At 42.0% G+C, this 22,423-nt stretch overlaps 1 protein-coding gene across 1 annotated transcript in view; it reads right to left on the reverse strand.

The window, feature by feature from the left end:
* Nucleotides 1-222: 222 nt before the first annotated feature.
* The window catches only part of cntnap2 (contactin associated protein 2), a 1,677,584-nt gene continuing 1,655,383 nt past the window's right edge, over nt 223-22,423 (reverse strand). The window contains exons 22-24 of the mRNA XM_033050359.1: nt 17,196-17,423; nt 6,340-6,414; nt 223-1,617 (exon numbers count right to left, since the gene is read on the reverse strand). Coding sequence (XP_032906250.1) covers nt 1,418-1,617; nt 6,340-6,414; nt 17,196-17,423 — 503 coding nt within the window. The 3' untranslated portion in view covers nt 223-1,417. The remainder of the gene's footprint in view (nt 1,618-6,339; nt 6,415-17,195; nt 17,424-22,423) is intronic.

The raw sequence follows: 22,423 nt of genomic DNA on the forward strand, positions 1-22,423 counted from the left end.
TTTGTTTTATTAATTAAATAAACAGACAATAAAGTGTGATTCCGGTAGTGATAGGTTATCACACAGCACAACATACTACATCCAATGTCCGGAGTGATTCAGACTGACTCCCTGAAGTAAGTCAAAGTATAATGTCAAATTAATTTGCATTTTATACAGAATATTTCATGTTTGATATGTTCAATTCATTAAAAAGGCAGTCAAAAACAACAAAGACAAACGTTTACAGCAAAGCGCTTTAATGTTGTACTTTTCCTCCCACCCACCCTTTTCTTAACCAAACTACAGTACATACTTTAAATAAGGCATGACACAATTTGGAAATTTAAAAATTTATAAACTATCCTAAAGTCCTGAACAGAAAACACCACGTCTAAGAGTGTGTTTTTTTTTAATTAAGGGTACAATGGATCACATCCCCATCAGTGCAAAGAAAAATACAGGTAACCTCGGAGCTTTCACAATGTAAGTATCCTGGAATCCTTAAACATGCAAAATAAAATCCTGCTCTACCTCATTGGACTAGTTTGTATATGCGACTTTCTCCTTGCCAATGCAGCAGTTTCTTCATAGCAGAAACAATGTTTCCTGGCACTGCACAAAGGTTAACCATAAAATGCTAGAAACAGAACAGGTCATGAACATTTATAAAATATAAGAATAAAAAATATATACAGTGACAACAGGTTAAGGACAGAAATCATTAGGCAATACAAAGGAAAGGTTAACATTATTTGCTGTGTACATTTCAGTATTTTCTTCGGTTGCCCTGTGCATTGTGGTGAGGAGAGAGCTCTGGTAGCTCTCATCATGCACTCTGGTTACCTTTACTCCTCCATATTAACACAAAAGTTAGGTCTGAATGTAAATCTTTGTGACCGTTTTATTTATTTATCTGTCAAGTACCTCTACAAAAACAAGCCTTTTTAACAACTAAACAATAATTGTAAAAGATACGAAATATGCAACCAGCTGAGAATGGTAATTATTTGTTAAAGAAAGAAGCAAATTGTTTTAACCACAGCATGCCAAATCATTCTTTCCACAAACTCTGGCAATGATGATTTTTACCTGTTTTCTTTGTAAAATACAGCAACTTGATAAGCTTCTTCAGCAACAAAAACAAACTGTATACTTGTATGATCTACATAAAACATATTTACAATGGTATTTGGCATATGTGTAATCATCTATGCTATCAGCTTTTTGTTCTGCAGTGTAAATGTATTCAGAATAATATTCACATACTCGGGGAAAATTGGTGTTGAAATTGGTGTAATCCATAGAATCATACATTTAGGTTTCTTTTAAATCTTTTTTTCTGTTTTTTTTTTTCTGTTTTTCATTTTGGTTCATTTGTGCTGATCTTTCCTGAATTGCCAAAAATACACAAGAATAAAACCTTCCCAAAGTCATTCTAAATGAACCATTCCTTTTTACTCTCGTCAATGGATTCTGTGAAGTTAGGATCATTGTTTATGATGGCTGCATCGGCATTTTCAGCGGACTCAGCCCCCTTGGCCTCGTTGGTGTGGTAGGTTCCTTTGTGGCGAAACATGTAACGGATCAGGAAGACCAAAGTGCAAAGAATGGTGAAGATAACAACTGCAATAATACCTAACAGAAAAGAAACACCTATTAATTAAGAGATTAAACAGCAGGATCAAATTAGAACATCTTCAAAACGTATTCCTTCATCATCCTTTTCTGAAGATTTGGACTCTATGAAAAAAGTCTGGCTCCACAGTCTTGGGCTGCCCAGCAGTACCCTGCCCAGGTGCCTACCTCAGGGGCTCCCCAAGTTCACATCTCACTCTACTCAATAGCAGAGCACTGGAAATAGCTGCTTTGGTGCTTTGACCATAGGGAGACATCAAGTGAAATAGGCAAATAAAAATAAGCCTAAACTAAAGCATATATTTTTTTTAAAGAATCTGTTTAGAAAATGTATTTTATGAGCAGAACAGAAATGGTATAGAAATCCATTCCTGGCCATTTGTGCCAGATGCTTTCAATAAACTATTCGATTAACTTCAAGGGAATTGTATTCAGGGAGTGGAGTCCAATACACAGATGCAACTACATTGAAGACACAAGGAACAACATTGAAGAAGGGTTTCGGCCCGAAACGTCGCCTAATTCCTTCGCTCCATAGATGCTGCTGCACCCGCTGAGTTTCCCCAGTAATTGTGTGTACCTCCGAACAACATTGAGATGTTTTGGATTAGAGACTGAAGATGCTCTTTCTGCTTTAGCCTTGTGGTGGTGCTCTTTCAACACTGAACTCATCGTTCAACACTGAGTTCAACACTGAACTGGTCGTAAAGCAACTACAAAGTGCATTTTGATGATGCAGTGCCGTGAGATTGGGCTCTTGTTCCACTGATCATTGAAGTGAATCAGGAATTTTACTCTCATATTCAAATTTCAATAAAGGAAGTTGCCCTAAATCTTTATTAATAAAAAAAAAAAATGTTTAAACAAAATGATGCCATTAACATGGTAATTGTTTAGTTTATAGGCTGACTGGGAATGTTGCAACTTCTTAATAAAAATACTTTTGGAAACGTTTTCAATGCCGCTATTTGGCTTTTAAAACGTTACTATGTACATTAAATACTCAAGTCTGCAGTTATTAAATGAGGCCATGCCGCATGCCTAGCATATGAAGTAAGTACACATTAAGGTGGCACAAGTGGCTGCAGATGCTGGAATCTTGAACAAAAAGCAAAGTGCTGGGGGAACTGAGTGGTTCAGGTAGCATCTGTGAAGTTTGAGTTGAGTTGAGTTTATTGTCACGTGTACCGAGGTACAGTGAAAAGCTTTTGTTGCGGGACAATGTTTTGGATCGGGACCCTTTTTCAGACAGATGGAGTAAGTATATGTTAACATAGCTGCAGTGACTATTGCCTTTGACTTATTGGAATTACTTTTGTTTGAAATATTTAATAACATTAATGTTTTGACTTGCAAGATACTACGTTTTCAGTTCCTACTTAAATCTGAAATGTATTAGCTCCTCTACAAAAATTTATAAATAAGTAAATCAGAGCAAAACATCCAATAATCTGCAACTTCACATTTAACCCCCCTACCACTATAGTGTGTTGCAGGCGATGCATTAGCAGAATTTTAGAAATTTAGATGTTGGCAGATGTAAACATATTAGCAATGATGGCATTTGATCTAAGTGCTGTGACTACAATATTTCATGGTTGAAATAAGAAAAAAAGAACAGGCAGCTAACCTGTTCTAATGCCAATCATGCCAACCTGGATAGGAAATATTTAGATGGATATGGGAAATGTGGGCAATTGGAACGAGTTTAGATGGGGCATTATGGTCAGCATGTATGAGTTGGGCCGAAGGGCCTGTTTCGGTGCTGTATAACCCTATGTCTCGATGCAGTATTATAAAATGATTTCACGGGCTGTACTGTACTTCAGCGGGATGCGCATTGTAGATCTGTACCATCTGCTGAAAACAGCCCAGCAGCTAAACTACACCACACAGGGCAATGCCAGCAATAGCTACTTCTCAAACCTTTGCTGACAGGAACCATCAGGCATGCTGGCCATCAAGAAGATGCCATAACTGCCAAAAAGTGAAGTCTTCTGCACACCCAATCCACATGGTGGCACCTTGTTTCATTGGAGTCATAGAGTCACACAGCACAGAAACAGGCCCTTCAGCCCAACTTACCCATGCCGAACAAGATGCCCCATCTGCACTAGTCAAACCTGCCCAGGTTTGGCCCATATCCCTCTAAACATTTTCTATGCATGTACCCATATAATATCTTTTAAATATTGTTATAGTACCTGCCTCAACCATCTCCTCTGGCAGCTCGTTCCATGTACATTCACTCTTTGTGTGAATTAGCTGTGTTATCAGGTATAAGTAATAAGAGTTGTTTGTGTGTTTCCGCACATTCACACAGCCTCAGTTTATCTTGCTGAATACGTTCTTTACCGATACTTACATTGAGAAAAAAGATTACTTACAGCCTTATAAAAGGCTGCATGTTAACAGCCCTTTATGCCACTGCATCCTGTGTGAAAAGATCTGAAACATCAATTCTGAAACATCAGAGCAAGGAAACAGATCCTGAAAGGCCTGTTGTGATTGTCCCAGTTTTCGTTTTATCAATTAAACATCTCCCAGTGTTTATATTAACGAAACACATGAAGAATACTTCTCCCTATTCATGACAAGGCAGCACATAACAGAAATGGAAATAGGCTTATAAGTCACAAGACCTTGAATTAACTCATTCATCACCTGAAAAATTAAAGAATTGTGGTAATTGTCAATGGAACACACTTATGCCCTGGGGAATGCACTTTGCTTGAGATATTATTAGCTGTGTGGGTAATTAGGAAGAGTAATAAAGTTACCAAATCTAAATGGCAGCAGGGCAGTGAAGTTGTCCTGATATGACTGGCTTCTGTAGAAGTAGATAAAAGTACTGGAGAAACTCAGTGGGTGCTCAACACCCACTGAGTTTCTCCAGCATTTTTGTGTACCTTCGATTTTCTAGCATCTGCAGTTCCTTCATAAACAAATAGATAAAAGTACTGACTGATCAATGCCTCGATCTCTTCATCTCTATCGTTTATAGTCAAAGATCTCTTGCATTGACTTTCCTTTCAACTCCAGATTCCCTAAAGGGTCTGCTCTTGGCCAGTTAGACCCCTTTTCACCATCTACTTGCTACTTCCTGGTGGCATAATACAATAACCACAGCTTCCACGTGTACATCGATGATGCCCAGCTCTAACTCAGCGCTCTCAAATTATTTGCTGCCTCTGGCACCTTGTGTCTTGTCTAATCATAGTCATAGTCATATTCTCTGGAGCGCAGAAGGTTAAGGGGGGACTTGATAGAGGTCTTTAAAATGATGAGAGGGATAGACAGAGTTGATGTGATCAAGCTTTTCCCTTTGAGAATAGGGAAGATTCAAACAAGATGACATGACTTCAGAATTAAGGGACAGAAGTTTAGGGGTAACATGAGGGGGAACTTCTTTACTCAGAGAGTGGTAGCGGTGTGGAATGAGCTTCCAGTGGAAGTGGTGGCGGCAGGTTCGTTGGTATCATTTAAAAATAAATTGGATAGGCATATGGATGAGAAGGGAATGGAGGGTTATGGTATGAGTGCAGGTAGGTGGGACTAAGGGAAAAAAGTTGTTCGGCACGGACTTGTAGGGCCGAGATGGCCTGTTTCCGTGCTGTAATTGTTATATGGTTATATGGTTATATAGCATCATATATCCAAATATGCTCATGCTGACAGTTTGCAACCATCTGTATTAGTTCAATCTTGCACATTTGGCCTATATTCTTCTACTACGAGGTGCTTCACGTACCTGTCTAGATACTTCTTAAATGCTGTCAGCAACTCTGCTTCCACCACTCTCTCTGCAGTGTATTCTAGGTGCTCACAACACTTTGCGTGAAAAATGTTACCCGCAGCACTAAATCAAAGTCCTTTCATTTCATCTACCTCTGTTATTGGGGAAATGTTTTTTCCTGACCCTATCTGTAATCCCTCATACATCACAATCATGTCCCCTCTTAACCTACTCAACTGGAAAAACAAACCTAGCCCCTCCAGTTTCTTCTCATTACTGAAATGCTCCATCTCAGGCAACATCCTGGTGAATCTTCTCTGCACTTTCGCTAGAGTGATCATATTCTTCCTATATCTCGATGATCAGAATTGTATGCAGTATTCTAGTTGAGCTCTGAATGATCCTTTAAAATCATGGAGCATAATCTCCCCACTCTTGTAATCAATATACCAACTACTGAAGAACAATACCCCGTATGTTTTCCACCAATTAATGAAATGATGAGGGGAATATTTTGGGTGAATTCACAGTTTTGGTTGGGGAGTCAAGAACTAAAGGGTAGAGGTTTAAGGTAAGAGGGGAATGATTTAATAGGAACATAAAGGGCAACCTTTTCAGACAAAGGGTGGTGGGTATATGGAATGAGCTGCCAATTGAGGCAGGTACAATATCCATATTTAAAAGACATTTAGACAGGTACACAGATAGGAAAGGTTTAGAGGATATGGGCCAAACGTGGACAAAGGAGGTACCTTGAATGAGGTACCTTGGTTGGCATAAGCGAGGGGCTGAAGAGTGTGTTTTCCATGCTGTATAACTCAATGACTAAATTTAAGACTCAAGAAAGTAATATACTGGTCTCAGATGATCAAGACTCTTTGTGGCAATTATTAACAAACTCAAAAGGAATAGTTTAAAGTTTTGGATGTCACGCGTTTGTTTATTCAGACTAGATTAATGCTCCAAGTTCACACTCTGACACTTACCGCCAATAATTGCTGAATTTCGATTTACTCCATCATCGATGGCAGTCTCCTCATTATATGGAAACTCTGCACTAGCTGAAATACAAATAAACTCGTGTCAGAAGTCTAATTGTTCATTAGTTAATTAGATTGAATTCAAGTGAAAGAGTTATTAGGAGATGATAGCTCTTCAGAACACATGCAGGAAGCTTTGCATTTTTTTGAACAAATAGCTACCTAAATATCTAAAAAAATAGGCTGTGTGCATTACTGTAAAGAAATGAATAAAAGAGTGATGCAAAACACTATTTTCATCAATATTAGTACTGATTGTGGTAGTAAATTCTGGTAAGGTTATTTTCTTCTGCTGGCTTCTTTGTGCCATCAAAAGGAGAATCCTGAAATACAAAATAAACATTTTTGCAAAATCATCTTTGTCAAAATCGAGCAAGCAGTATGGCTCATTTGCTATAACCAATTCTAGTCTCTATCATAGTAATGTTGAATAATAATCCGCAACTTTTATTGTAAGTGAAATGAGCATCATTTGACTATTTAGGTGGTGAATTTTGAAAAATCTGTGCGTTTTCTCAAGAATCCTGCCAAAGAGTCGAAACAGATGAATGTATCATGCATTGCTTGTGAATTTGTAATTGTCAGCACAATGGTAGTGCATCAGAAATAGTTAATTGCATGCTAAATGTATTAAGTTGTTTTTGAGATATCAAAAAATAAATTGGATTAATGCAAAGTTTTAATTATTTCTGTGCCCTGCAAAATAGGTTAAACAAAAATATATCCATGTGTTTGGATTTTCCTCTGATCTACTGTAATTTTGATTGGAGATTTCTGGAAGCAAGGAAGGAGGTTGGTGTCAGTGATTCTTCCATAATTTTAACATGCTGGAAAGATCTTGCCTCATTTGGCATTGACTACTTACTGATTCAATGTACAATCCTGTACTGATGTTAATCCATTTCAATCTCTCCAATATCCAAAATGACTTGAGCAAAACACAAAGTGCTGGAGTAACTCAACGGGTCAGGCAGCATCCGTGGATTAACAAACGATGTTGCGGGTCAGGATCCTTCACCAGGCCCGAAATGTTGCCTATCCACTAACTTCCAGATGATGCTTGACCCAGTGAGTTACTCTAGCTCAGGTGTTTTGCTCAAGTTTCCAGCATCTGCAGTTTCTGGTGTAGCTAAAATGACTTAATGTACAGTAGGTCATTATAGACCATGAAATGCACCAGAAACATTGTATATTCAGGTTTCACTTACATTTTAAACAGGAAACTGTGGACATCAAAACAAGAATATGTCAATAAGGCTCCAAGCACAAATATATCACCTGGAAGAATACAATTAATTTTACAGTGATGTGCAAATGGAAGGGCATTGGCTCTCCAGTTTCCCAACATAATTGCAATCAGTGTGTTACAACTTGCTCTTTTGGACAGGATTAATGGACATCCATTTGGCTCAGGAGTAAATGGGTGTCCAAACTCTCCATCAGTTTTTACTCTGCCCATTTTTCAGACAAGAAAGGCAATTGTAATGAAGAACAAAGTAATGAGTAGATCGCAGTTTATCTGATTTCAGTTGATAGTCAGCTTGTCATACAAGAAAGAGAAGGGATAAGTATTTAAGTATTTTAATAAAATGCTCTAAATAGGTTAGCATAGACTCTCATCAGAAATATAATAAATTTTGACTTTAGACTTTGCTTTGGACTTTAGAGATACAGTGCAGAAGCAGGCCCTTAGGCCCACAAAATCCATGCCAACCAGCGATCACTTATTACATTAACACTATCCTAAATACTAGGGACAATTTTACAATTTTTAACAAAGCCAATTAACCTATAAACCTGCTCATCTTGGAGCACCCGGAGAAAACCCACACGATGGCAAGGAGAATGTACAAATTCTGTACAGACAGCACCCGTAGTCAGGATCGAACCCGGGTCTCTGGCATTGTACGGCAGCAACTCTACCGCTGCACTACAGTGCTGCCCTTTTTTAAATGAAAATGTTATTCTTTGTGTGAGGTGGAAATGAAGCAATCAACATTTGAAGTGGAATAACTTCCTTCAGCCACCTTTGAAGGATAAGTTAAGGAAGTTGATTAAATACAGTAATATCCTTACATCAAAGATTTAACTTTCACTCATGCTTCCTACTTGCTTCCATAATCTGGATTTATATGATCTTTATATTGCACTCATTCCATTTAAAAATTCCAACTCAGCAGTCATTGTGTAAGTGCTAAATTCATTAAAAGCATATTTTATTTAATAACTTAATCGGTACTCAATTATGTGCATCAATACCAAGAAACATCGTAGAACAAATCAAAATAATTGAGCAATAATGAAAATTAACTTCTAGGCTAATTTATCTGATCAAACCATTTGTTAAAATGACAGGAGGCTAGTTGTAAGCAAAATGAAACTAAATGAACTGTTACAAGTAGTAGAAAATATGTCTACAAAACATGAATTATGTCAGTGCAACATGCACATTAAAACAGTTCAGAATCTAGTGAACCTCTATAACTTCCAAACCATATTCTCAATGCTCTCTTGAATGATTATATTTGAATGTGGCAGTTTTTTTAGTTTTAGAGATAATGCACAGAAACAGGCTGTTCAGTCCACCAGTCCATAGAGTCATAGAGTGATACAGTGTGGAAACATGCCCACACCGGCCAACATGTCCCAGCTACATTAGTCCGACCTGCCCACATTTGGTCCATATCCTTCCAAACCTGTCCTATCCATATACCTGTTTCTTAAATGTTGGGATAATCCCTGCCTCTTCTGGCAGTTTGTTCCTTACACTCAACACCCTTTGTGTGAAAAGGTTACCCCTCAAATTCCTATTAAATCTTTTCTCCATCACCTTGGTCTGGTCATTGATTCACCTACTCTGGGCAAGAGACTATATGCATCTACCCGATCTATTCCTCTCATGATTTTATGAGATCACTCTTCATCCTCCTGCGCTCCAAGGAATAGAGTCCCTGCCTACTCAACCTTTTCCTATAGCTCAGACCCTCTAGCCCTGGCAACATCCTTGTAAATCTTCTCTGTGTCCTTTCCAGCTTGACAACATCTTTCCCATAACATGGTGCCCAGAACTGAACACAATACTCTAAATGCAACCTCATCACATCTTATACAACTGCAACATGACCTTCCAATTTCTATACTCAATACTCTGATTGATGAAGGCCAATGTGCCAAACACCTTTTTGACCACCCTATGTACCTGCGACTCTACCTGAGTACAAGCCGAGTCTATCCAGTCTTTCTTCCAATGTCAGGACTTTCATATGAAGAAAGACTGGATAGACTCGGCTTGTACTCGCTAGAATTTAGAAGATTGAGGGGGGATCTTATAGAAACATACAAAATTCTTAAGGGGTTGGACAGGCTAGATGCAAGAAGATTGTTCCCGATGTTGGGGAAGTCCAGAACAAGGGGTCACAGTTTAAGGATAAGGGGGACGTCTTTTAGGACCGAGATGAGAAAAACATTTTTCACATAGAGAGTGGTGAATCTCTGGAATTCTCTGCCACAGAAGGTAGTTGAGGCCAGTTCATTGGTTATATTTAAGAGGGAGTTAGATGTGGCCCTTGTGGCTAAGGGGATCAGGGGGTATGGAGAGAAGGCAGGTACAGGATACTGAGTTGGATGATCAGCCATGATCATATTGAATGGCGGTGCAGGCTCGAAGGGCCGAATGGCCTACTCCTGCACCTATTTTCTATGTTTCTATGTTTCTATGACTCCACCTTCAAGGAACCATGCACCAGCACTTCTAGACTGCTCTGCTCTACAACACGACCTAGAGCCCTACCCTTCACTGTGTAGATCCTGCCCATGTTAGATTTCCCGAAATGCAACACCTCACATTTGTCTGTATAAAATGGCATCAATCATTCCTCAGCACACCTGGCCAATTGATCAAGATCCTGACTTCCGATAACGCATTCATGATTGTTCTAAGTTATGGTGGCCGACTAGGAAAAGGGGAGATGCAGCGAGACCTGGGTGTCATGGTACACCAGTCATTGAAAGTAGGCATGCAGGTGCAGCAGGCAGTGAAGAAAGCGAATGGTATGTTAGCTTTCATAGCAAAAGGATTTGAGTATAGGAGCAGGGAGGTTCTACTGCAGTTGTACAGGGTCTTGGTGAGACCACACCTGGAGTATTGCGTACAGTTTTGGTCTCCAAATCTGAGGAAGGACATTATTGCCATAGAGGGAGTGCAGAGAAGGTTCACCAGACTGATTCCTGGGATGTCAGGACTGTCTTATGAAGAAAGACTGGATAGACTTGGTTTATACTCTCTAGAATTTAGGAGATTGAGAGGGGATCTTATAGAAACTTACAAAATTCTTAAGGGGTTGGACAGGCTAGATGCAGGAAGATTGCTCCCGATGTTGGGGAAGTCCAGGACAAGGGGTCACAGCTTAAGGATAAGGGGGAAATCCTTTAAAACCGAGATGAGAAGAACTTTTTTCACACAGAGAGTGGTGAATCTCTGGAACTCCCTGCCACAGAGGGTAGTCGAGGCCAGTTCATTGGCTATATTTAAGAGGGAGTTAGATGTGGCCCTTGTGGCTAAGGGGATCAGAGGGTATGGAGAGAAGGCAGGTACGGGATACTGAGTTGGATAATCAGCCATGATCATATTGAATGGCGGTACAGGCTCGAATGGCCGAATGGCCTACTCCTGCACCTAATTTCTATGTTTCTATGTTTCTATCCCACTTTCTCATCCACTCCCTATCCACTCAGGGCATTTTAAAAAGGCCAATTAACCTACAAACCCTCGTGTCTTTGGGATTTGGGAGGAAACCAGAGGACCCGGAGGAAACCCATGCAATGACAGGGAGAGTGTGCAAACCTGCACAGACAGCACCCGAGGTCATTGAACCCGGGTCTCTGGCATTGTGAGGCAGTGGCTCTACCAGCTGAGCCACTGTGCCATCCACACAGTACTTATTATCTTCTCAACAATGATGGACTTGGAGATAGATGACCACCAGCTTAGATACACACGGCTAGCTTCTTTGGTAAGTTTATTAGTAAACTGATTGAATTTTACAAAAAACAGACTTACTTTTCAAAAAGAAAAATTGCCAAGACCTAGCCCACAATTTACAAATTATGCAAATAGTGACATTTGAATTCTTACAATGTGATTCTGTTTCATAAAGTTAGGCACTAGTGTGAACAGATGGTCGGCATTGACTTAGTGGGCTGAAGGGCCTGCTTCCATGCTGTATCCTTCAATCAATCAATTAAAACTCTTCGGGTCACAGACAGTTCTCAGGAACGGACCCCTAACCCAGGGTTCAGAAATGCGGATGTAAAATTTGAACAATGTTTGTGGAAAATCAGCAGTGTGTCTGTTATTGCCAATTGTTTCAGCGTCTGCTGATTTCAGTTATTTATTTGAGTTTTAATTTTGAAGATTATTATTATTTGCCTATTTTCAGTTTTCTTTTATTATTTGAGAGGTTGACTTGCTTATGAACTTTCCATTTCCTAGTTCACTGATGGGAAAAGACCAGAGTATACAGTAGATAATTGTGGAAAGAGTAGAACGGTTTTATAGGCTGGTGCAGTTTAGGGTTAGGCCTGCAAATACGGCAGCAAGGAAAGGTTGATGCTGAGGTACGCTGAAGGGAGTGAAGGCCACTGTAAGTGCAAGAATGTGAGAGGGAGAACTTTGCTTTGCCTTGGACCACGATCAGGTCCTATAGGATCAGTGGGAGTTGCAACGTCCATTGATGCTCCATCAACTCAGCTGCTGCATGCTTCTTCATATTTTTAACCTTCATAATCTTCATATTTTTAACCTCTCTCTTTTCACAGAGCTAACCCGAGCTGCAAATTGATAATAAGGTACAGAATTTCTTGCAACCTGTTAAATGAATTCTCTTGTTCAAGAAGGAACTGCAGATGCTGGAAAATCGAAGGTAGACAAAAGTGCTGGAGAAACTCAGCGGGTGCGGCAGCATCTATGGAGCGAAGGAAATAGGCAACGTTTCGGGCCGAAACCCTTCTTCAGACTGATGTAGGGTGGGGGGGCGGGAAGAAGAAAGGAAGAGGAGGAGCCAGAGGGCTGAGGGAGAGCTGAGAAGGGGAGGAGACAGCAGGGGCTACCGGAAATTGGAGAAGTCAATGTTCAAGCTGCTGGGGTGCAGACTGCCCAAGCGGAATATGAGGTGCTGCTCATCCAATTTCCGGTGGTCCTCACTCTGGCCATGGAGGCGGCCCAGGACAGAGAGGTCGGACACGGAATGGGAGGGGGAGTTAAAGTGCTGGGAGATCAGGTTGGTTAATTCAAACCGAGCGGGGGTGTTCGGCGAAACGATCGCCAAGCCTACGCTTGGTCTCACCGATGTAGGTCAGCTGACATCTAGAGCAGCGGATGCAATAGATGTGGTTGGAGGAGATGCAGGTGAACCTGTCACACCTGGAACGACTGCTTGGGTTTTTGAATGGAGTCGAGGGGGGAGGTAAAGCGACATGTGTAGCATCTCCTGTGGTTGCAAGGGAACGTGCCCGGGGGGGGGGTGGTGCGGGTGGGAAGGGAAGAATTGACCAGGGAGTTACGGAGGGAGAGGTCTTTGTGGAAAGCAGACGGGGGGGAGATGGGAAGATGTGGCGAGTGGTGGGGTCATGTTGGAGGTGGCGAAAATGACGGAGGATGATTTGTTGTATGTGACGGCTAGTGGGGTGAAAGATGAGGACTAGGGGGACTAGTGGGGGGGATGGGGAGAGAGAGCAGTGTTACGGGGCATTGAAGAGACCCTGGTGTGAGCCTCATCTATAGTAGGGGAGGGGAACCCCCGTTCCCTGAAGAATGAGGACATTTCCGATGCCCTGGTGTGGAACACCTCATCCTGGGAGCAGATGCGGCATAGACGGAGGAATTGGGAGTTGGGGATGGAGTCCTGACAGGAAGCAGGGTGGGAAGAACAGTAATTTTTAATAATTTCTCATCTCTAAGATGAATTGTACTGTGGGTGCCCTCTTGGTTAGTGGTGCACTAATTCTGGTGCACAATTTTTTAGCACGGCAACAATATTGTTTTTGTGGCTTTTAACCTATTCAGCAGTTTCATGATAACAAATGTGGTGAATATACTTGACGAAAGTTCGACTTAGTTAGTGGCGGTGATCTCAGGAAGAGGCCATTCGGGCAAAAGAGAATTGTCCATGTGTGTCTTTATAAACTTTTTTTGGGCTTTGCCCGTAACATGCTCAGGGTTTTGCCCTGACCCCATTAATTGCTTGAGTGCCCACCAACATTTATGACTGTATGTGGCAAAATTACTACTACTTTTTGAAGGCAAAATGTACACCCTCAATAAAACCACGAGGACATCCCTAAGTCCAACATGAGTGTGGATGGTGTTCATACTGTTCAGGTGGACAGGAATTGCAGAGAGAGTGGCAAATGTAAAGGTGGGGAACTTGCTATTCTCGTTAACAACAAGTGGTGCAACCCTGGTCACTTCACGGTTAAGGAGCGTGTGTGTAGCCCGGACATTGAACTGATGGCTGTGGGTCTCCATCCATACTATATGCCCATGGAATTCTCATACGCCAATGTGGTGGCTATTTTTATTCCTCCGTTCGCCAACCAGCTGCGCGTGAGTGACGTCATCCACAGTCACTGCAAGACTCCAGACACAGCAGCACCTGACACAACGCTATCTCTGGAGATTTCGACCACATGACTCTGGACACTACTTTCACTCAGTTTGGTGACTGTCCCACCAGGGATATGAAAACATTGGACCTGCTGAATGCCAATGTTAAAGACGTGCACAGCTCCATAGCCCTTCCGCCACTGGGAAGATCCGACCACAACTTGCTTCACCTCCTACCCAGGTATAAGCCAATGGTCCAGAGGCTGTCTGTGATCACAAGGTCCGTGACACAAGGCCTGTGATGCACTACAGGACTGTTTTAAGGTCACAGACTGGGACGCAATATGTAGTCCCCATGGAGTGGACATTGATGGACTCACAAACTGTTACCAGTTACGTAAAGTTGTGTGTGGATAACGTTGTCCCGGAGAAGACTGTACACTGTTTCCCCAACAGCAAGCCCTGGGCCACCAGTGACATAAAGGCCCTTCTCAACCAGCAGAAGAGGGCCTTCAGGAATGGTGACAGAGAGGAGGTGAAATGGGTACAGAAAGACCCATTGACCCAGACGTGGACAGGGCAAGGAGGAAGCTTGAGCTGAAACTTCAGCAGAACAGCATGAGGGATGTGTGAAGCTGTATGAAGAGCATTACAGGTTACAAGAAGCCAAATGGCCTAGCAATCAGGACTGGGCCAACGAGCTAAACATGTTTTCTAACAGATTTGTTGGAGGGGCTTCTGCCAACCCTTCCCCCTGCTCTCCGACAGACTCTCCCCCTCAATCCGCCCGGTCCACTTCTTCCGCCCTTTCTTTGTCGCACCTGGCCATCAAGGCTGAGCAGGTGAGGAAGGAGCTGAGCAGACTCCGCCCAGGCAAAGCCACGGGTCCTGATGGTGTCAGTCCTAGGGTTGTGTGGAGTACTCCAGCATATCTTCAACCTGAGCCTGAGCCTGGAGAGGGTTCCTGTGATGTGGAATCACATGTGGAAGACATCCTGCCTGGTTCCTGTACCAAAGAGGACGCGGCCCAGCTCCTCCAATGACTACAGACCGGCGGTGCTGACTTCACACATCATGATGTCCCTGGAGTGGCTGGCGCTCACTCACCTGCGACCCCTGGAACAAAGATAGGGGTTGAGGATGCCATCATCCACCTGCTCCATCATTCCAATGCTCACCTGGATAAGCCGGGAAGCTCAGCGAGAGTCATGTTTTTTTTTACTTCTCCAGTGCTTTCAAAACCATCCGGCCTGCACTGCTAGGGAGCAAACTGACAAAGATGCGGGTGGATGGTCCTGGATCACCAACTACCTGACTGGACGACGGCAATATGTCAGGCTTCAGAACTGCGTCTCGGACATGGTAGTGAGCGACATAGGGGCGCAACAGGGGGACGGTCCGCCCTCCCTTCCAGTTCACCATCAACACCTCGGACTTCAGATATAACTCGGAATCCTGCCACCTGCAGAAGTTTTCAGATGACTCTGCAATTGTCGGCTGCATCAGTGAGGGGAGGGATGCTGAATACAGAGGGTGCAGTCAACGAGTGGTGTGGGCTAAATCACCCGCAGCCCAACACTGACAAGACTAAGAAGTTGGTGGTGGAATTTAGGAGGAGAGGAACACCCCTGTCCCCTGTCTGTATCAATGGTGTGGGTGTGCAGTTTACCAAGTTGCCCAAATGCCTTGGAGTTTACCTGGACAGTAAACTAGGCTGTTCCAGGAATGCTGAGGCCCTGTACAAGAAGGGACTGAGCCGGCTGTACTTTTTGAGAAGGTGCAGATGTTCTTCCAATTGGTGGTAGCCAGTGCTATCTTCTTCGCTGTCATGTGCTGGGGCAGCTGGGCGAAAGTCGTGGACGGCAATAGGATCAACAAACTCATCAGGAAGGCTGACTCCGTCCTGGGGGCGGAGTTGGATTCATGGGAAGTGGTCTTGGAGGGGAGGATGCTCCTTAAACTGCGGAGCATCCTGGACAATACAGCTCACAGGGGGTATGGAGAGAAGGCAGGTACAGGATACTGAGTTGGATGATCAGCCATGATCATATTGAATGGCGGTACAGGCTCAAAGGGCCGAATGGCCTACTCCTACACCTATTTTCTATGTTTCACCCTCTCCATGACACACTAGTTAACCTGAGGATTACCTTCAGCAACAGACTGCTTCCATCAAGATGCAGTACAGAATGCCACAGGAGATCCTTCTTCCCTGTGGCTATCAAACAGGAACATACAACTCCTCCCCCTTCTGTAGTGGGGTAGACCGACTCACCCCCCCCCCCCCCCCCTCCGTCCCCAATCTTTGCACATCCCCAATCCTTTCCACTCGTCACTTTAATTTCATGTTTCATGTGTCTTGTGTTTTATGTCTGTTGGCAGATCAATTTCCCTCCTGGGATAAATAAAGTTCTATCGTATCGTCCATTACCGTAAATGGTAGTTTCAGTAGTCTCAATCACTCTTGATACTGCGACCATGTTGACTGCGCAGTTAATGAATTGTGCTGGTGGTGTGGCTGTACTGAGCATTTATGTGAAATGACAAACAACATGAATTTATGTGTTTTCCTGCGATGCAATAAATGTGGCTAGGTTAACTGGGTACTAGTGTCAAAGGTTAGTGGGAGAAGGTAGGAGAATGGAGTTGAAAGGGGGAAATAGACCAGCCTTGATCAAATGCTGGAGCAGACTCGACGGGCTGAATGGCCTAAATCTGCTCTTACGTCTCATGGTCTCTCTGCAATCCTTGTTTTTTATTAGGGCTGAGCGAATTTCACCATTGGGGTTTCTTTGAACCACAGCACGATTATGAAGTGCTTTAAGTATTTTTAAAATTTTAAACTGGTTAAGAAAAGAGATAAATGAAAGTACTCTGTTCAGTGGAATAACCTTGAATCAATACAGACCTTACCATTCATGTCAATTTTATCACAATCTATTTCTTCAGAGTTCAGTTATATTCCATATGTGGAAATATATACCTAAATGAAGCCATAACTCTCATACCGTGAGTGCTCTATGGAATGTATTAAGTGTGAACAGGCCTGCTAATGACAGAAAAATCTTCTTTTATGGCCGAGTGATTCATTGCCCAATTTGCCATTTTCCCAGGCAATAAATTCAAATGTAGACATGATAAGATTAAACATAAGAAGTGCAGCAATATACACATTATTTCAGATATTGCCGCCTCTTACCTGAGCCAAAATGCCAGGGATCTGTGGCTGCTGGCATCGGTGGAATGGTTAAAGGGGATGCGCCACAATTAGATTCAACAAATTCTCCTTGGACATTGACTTGAGAAGAGGGGTTGGGTTTCAGTGCAGCCTTGAGTGGTGCAATCTGGTTAAACTGAACGCGTGACAGACAGCCGATGAACCCAGGAGTATTATACTTCTGCACCTCTTGGTCAATGTTCCCAATTTCTGCAAGGAGAAGAACAAAAAATTGCAATAAGAATTGGTTTGAATTTGAAACTATCACTGTTCCGCAGATTATAACCATTGGTGAACTCTCTAAAAGGTAAAACATTTCAAAATAAACATCTGATAAGTATTCCTCCATGAAGGATATGATGGGCAACTGGGAACAATTTGCGTACAAGTGAAAAGATGATTTCATCTTGCTGTCCTCATCACAATAATACCTCCAGTCATGGGAAAATTACAAAATCAAGGCTAAGAATTCTCTTCAAATTGTAAATAGCTTTTGGAAATATCAGTACAACAAGATTTCCTTCCTTTTATGATGACCAATGTTGTGGTTAATATCAATTCTGCACTTTGTAGTCTATTACAACCAATGTACTCCCCAACTATCTGTTTGCTACCTTGGGTGGAGGTGGTGCATTGGTGGATGTTGTTGGGACTCACTGTCAAAGAACAAATAATGTGCTAAAATATTTTAATTATCTGGACCAAAGGACATGAATGAGGATCAGGGATAGACACAAAAAGCTGGAGTAACTCAATGGGTCAGCCAGCATCTCTGGAGAAAAATAATACGTAGGTGACGTTTTGAGTCGAGATCCTTCTTCAGACTTTAAACCCAGCATCTGCAGTTCATTCCTACACAATCAGGATCAGGGGCAGTGCTGACAGGAACCCATTTCTGGTTGAGATTCCTGATCTGAGAGGACATGATAATATTAAATAAATCATGGGGCAGCATGTTGGCACAGCTGGTGGAGCTGCTGCCTCACAGTGCCAGAGACCTGGGTTTGATCCTATCTTTGGGTGCTGTCTGTGTGGAGTTTGCGTGTTCTACCTGTGACCATGGAAACCATGGGGTTCCTCCGGGTGTTCCGGTTTCCTTGCACATCCCAAAGATGTGAGGGTTTGCAGGTTAATTGGTCTCTGTAACTTGCCCCAAATGGGTAAGGAGTGGATGTGAAAGTGGGATAACAAAGAACTAGTGTGAATGGATGATTGATGGTTGGCGTGGACTCGGTGGACCGGAGGGCCTGTTTGAATGTTGTATCTCTCAATTAAACTAAACAACAGAGCATTACCCCAAAGAACCTTTGGTTCACATTACCTATTTCTGAACAGCCGCTCTGAACTACATTTGTTTCACACCTTCTGTGATTTGTAGACAAATTGCCAACCTCACTTATCTACAAATTGTTTTCTCATTAAAAATGAAACCTGGAAACTGGTGTAAATTAGTATTGAATGACTCTTCACACTCTTCAGGAGCAGATATCATCGGATGTGACGCAAAGGATCACATTGGTTAAGGAACAAAATGACAAAAAGTGCTGGAGTAACTCAGTGGGCCAGGCAGCATCTTTGGCGAAGGATAAGTTAGCAAGGAAGGGTAAATAAAAGGATAAAGACAGATTTTCTCTGTCGAAGCCAAGATGAGAAATTGAAGAATGCCATAGCCTGCAACCTACTAGTCAGTCAGAAACAAAATATATACCACTGGAGAACATAACTCTACCGGCTTCATATGTTTATGAACAAATGGAACTTACAGAGAAAACGAATGGATTACTTTCAACTGTACCCTAAAAACAAAAATAAAAACAGCAAATGCTGGAAATCTGAAACAAAAACAGAAATTTGTTAGTTAGTATCCGTGGAGAAAGTACTGATGCAAGGGTATTTAGCAGAAAGGTTCATTCTGTTTCTCTCACGGTAGAATCAATCTGAGTATTTCCAGTGTTTTCTGTTTTCTATAGTTCTCTGGAAGAATGATATTATTAAGGGGAAAAGCATAATTTTGCATTTCCTTGTCTTCATGGGGAGTGAAAATAAACTGGAGAGTTGAGGTTCAGCAATGAAGAACTTTTACTTCACCTCGACCGGCCTCACATGCCATATCTGAATATTTCCTCTCCTAACATTAGTTTAATCGTTCTCCACTATTGTTCCTTATTAATGCAGTCATTTTATTGCTCATTCAAGTATAAAACTTAGATGGTTGAAATGAAAGGAAAAGTACAGGTAAATTAATCTTTGTATTTAATCCACTGCATTGCAGTTACAAACCATTACATCACTCAGTTCCAGTGTTCACTTAAGTCATCCATCGTGCCAACAATGCAAACTATAAAGTACACTTCAACCCAAAGGTAATTAGATGCAGAATTAGATGCAGAATAATACGAATTGAATGACTGTTTGATTGCAAGACAGCAATCTCATTGACAGGTGACTGAGATACAGGAATGGGTGGGCGCGGACCTTTTCAAGAAAAGCCATAAACAGGAAAAGCAAATATAAACGCAGCTCTATATACAGAGCTATAAATCCCCTGTTTTGGAATCAGTCTGTAACCACCTCTCTGATCCAGCAACTCTTCAGCTAGCAAACCTACATGGTACACAACTAGATCTACTCTGAAGAAGGGTCCCGACCCGAAATGTCACCTATCCATCATCTCCAGAGATGCTGCCTGACCCGCTGAGTTATTCCAGCACTTTATAGTCAAAGAGAGTTATAGTGATACCGTGTGGAAACAGGCCCTGTGGCCCAATATGTACCAGCTATACTAGTCCCACCTGCCTGCACTTGGTCCATATCCCTCCATGTACCTGTCTAGCTGTTTTCATTTCAAGCAGGATGCAAGGCCACCAAATTCAAGTGCAGTTTCTTACTACTTCAAGCAGGGTGCAAGGCCACTAAAGACGGCGAGTCGTGACCTCTCCCTCCTCCATCTTGCAGAGACTGAGCCACGCCAACACTTCTGGGTTTTATAGTATCTCCCCCCTCCCACCAGAAGGGGCATGGCCTTCATGGCGTAATTGACAGGAGAAAAAATCTCAGCATTTTTTAAACACTAATCTCTTTTATTTTTTATCGATGGGAAAAATCCTCGGCACCTGATGAGCGGAGGGGGACTCTGAGTAAGATGGCCAAACATCACAGCCGTACGTGGTATCAATATAAAGCACAGACAGGAAGTGGTCAAGATTAGAATTTTAATTATATAGAAGGCAGGGCAACTTTAATTAGGCAGCAACTTTAATTAGGCAAGGCGACTTTAATTAGGCAAGGCAACTTTAATTAGGCAAGGCGACTTTAATTAGGCAAGGTGACTTTAATTAGGCAAGGCAACTTTAATTAGGCAAGGCAACTTTAATTAGGCAACACAACTTTAGCATTTCTAAACCAGAGGCAACACAGCTTTAGCATTTCCAAACTATATTTTCAAACCACATTAAGGGCACTGACAGGTCAGTAAAAACAATCAGTTTAGTAGGCATGTGTTCAGTGTTATTCACAGCTCAGACTGAGAGATGTGACCCTCTCGCTCCCCCATCTTGCAGAGACTGACTGAGGCACTCAACACTTCCGGGTTTTATAACCATATAACCATATAACAATTACAGCACGGAAACAGGCCATCTCGACCCTTCTAGTCCGTGCCGAACACATAATCTCCCCTAGTCCCATATACCTGCGCTCAGACCATAACCCTCCATTCCTTTCCCATCCATATAACTATCCAAATTATTTTTAAATGATAAAAACGAACCTGCCTCCACCACCTTCACTGGAAGCTCATTCCACACAGCTACCACTCTCTGAGTAAAGAAGTTCCCCCTCATGTTACCCCTAAACTTCAGTCCCTTAATTCTCAAGTCATGTCCCCTTGTTTGAATCTTCCCTACTCTCAGTGGGAAAAGCTTTTCCACGTCAACTCTATCTATCCCTCTCATCATTTTAAAAATGTCTATCAAGTCCCCCCTTAACCTTCTGCGCTCCAAAGAATAAAGCCCTAACTTGTTCAACCTTTCTCTGTAACGTAGTTGCTGAAACCCAGGCAACATTCTAGTAAATCTCCTCTGTACTCTCTCTATTTTGTTGACATCCTTCCTATAATTAGGCGACCAAAATTGTACACCATACTCCAGAATTGGCCTCACCAATGCCTTGTACAATTTTAACATTACATCCCAACTTCTATACTCAATGCTCTGATTTATAAAGGCCAGCACACCAAAAGCTTTCTTTACCACCCTATCTACATGAGATTCCACTTTCAGGGAACTGTGCACAGTTATTCCCAGATCCCTCTGTTCACCTACATTCTTCAATTCCCTACTCTCTGGCATCTCCCATTCAGCCACTGTTGAATCCATCTTGCTACTCCACCATTAATACCCAACCATTGAACCTTCTTAACCAACCTTCCATGAGGAACCTTGTCAAAGGCCTTACTGAAGTCCATATACACAACATCCACTGCTTTACCCTCATCAATTTCCCGAGTAACATCTTCAAAAAATTCAAGAAGATTAGTTAAACATGACCTTCCAGGCACAAATCCATGTTGACTGTTCCTAATCAGACCCTGTTTATCCAGATGCTTATATATATTATCTCTAAGTATTCTTTCCATTAATTTGCCCACCACTGACGTCAAACTAACAGGTCTATAATTGCTAGGTTTACTCTTAGACCCCTTTTTAAACAATGGAACAACATGCGCAGTACGCCAATCCTCTGGCACTATTCCCGTTTCTAATGACATTTGAAATATTTCTGCCATAGCCCCTGCTATTTCTACACTATCTTCCCTCAATGTCCTAGGGAATATCCTGTCCAGACCTGGAGACTTATCCAGTTTTATATTTCTCAAAAGTGTCAGTACTTCCTCTTCTTTGATCCTCATAGTTTCCATAGCTACTCTACTTGTTTCCCTTACCTCACATAATTCAATATCCTTCTCCTTGGTGAATACCGAAGAAAAGAAACTGTTCAATATCTCCCCCATCTCTTTTGGCTCTGCAGATAGTTGGCCACTCTGACTCTCTAATGGACCAATTTTATCCCTCGTTATCCTTTTGCTATTAATATAGCGGTAGAAACCCTTCGGATTTACTTTTACCTTACTTGCCAAAGCAACCTCATATCTTCTTTTAGCTTTTCTAATTTCTTTCTTAAGATTCTTTTTACATTCTTTATACTCCTCA

The sequence above is a fragment of the Amblyraja radiata genome, chromosome 2 (assembly GCF_010909765.2).
Source record: "Amblyraja radiata isolate CabotCenter1 chromosome 2, sAmbRad1.1.pri, whole genome shotgun sequence".
Classification (NCBI taxonomy): domain Eukaryota; kingdom Metazoa; phylum Chordata; class Chondrichthyes; order Rajiformes; family Rajidae; genus Amblyraja; species Amblyraja radiata.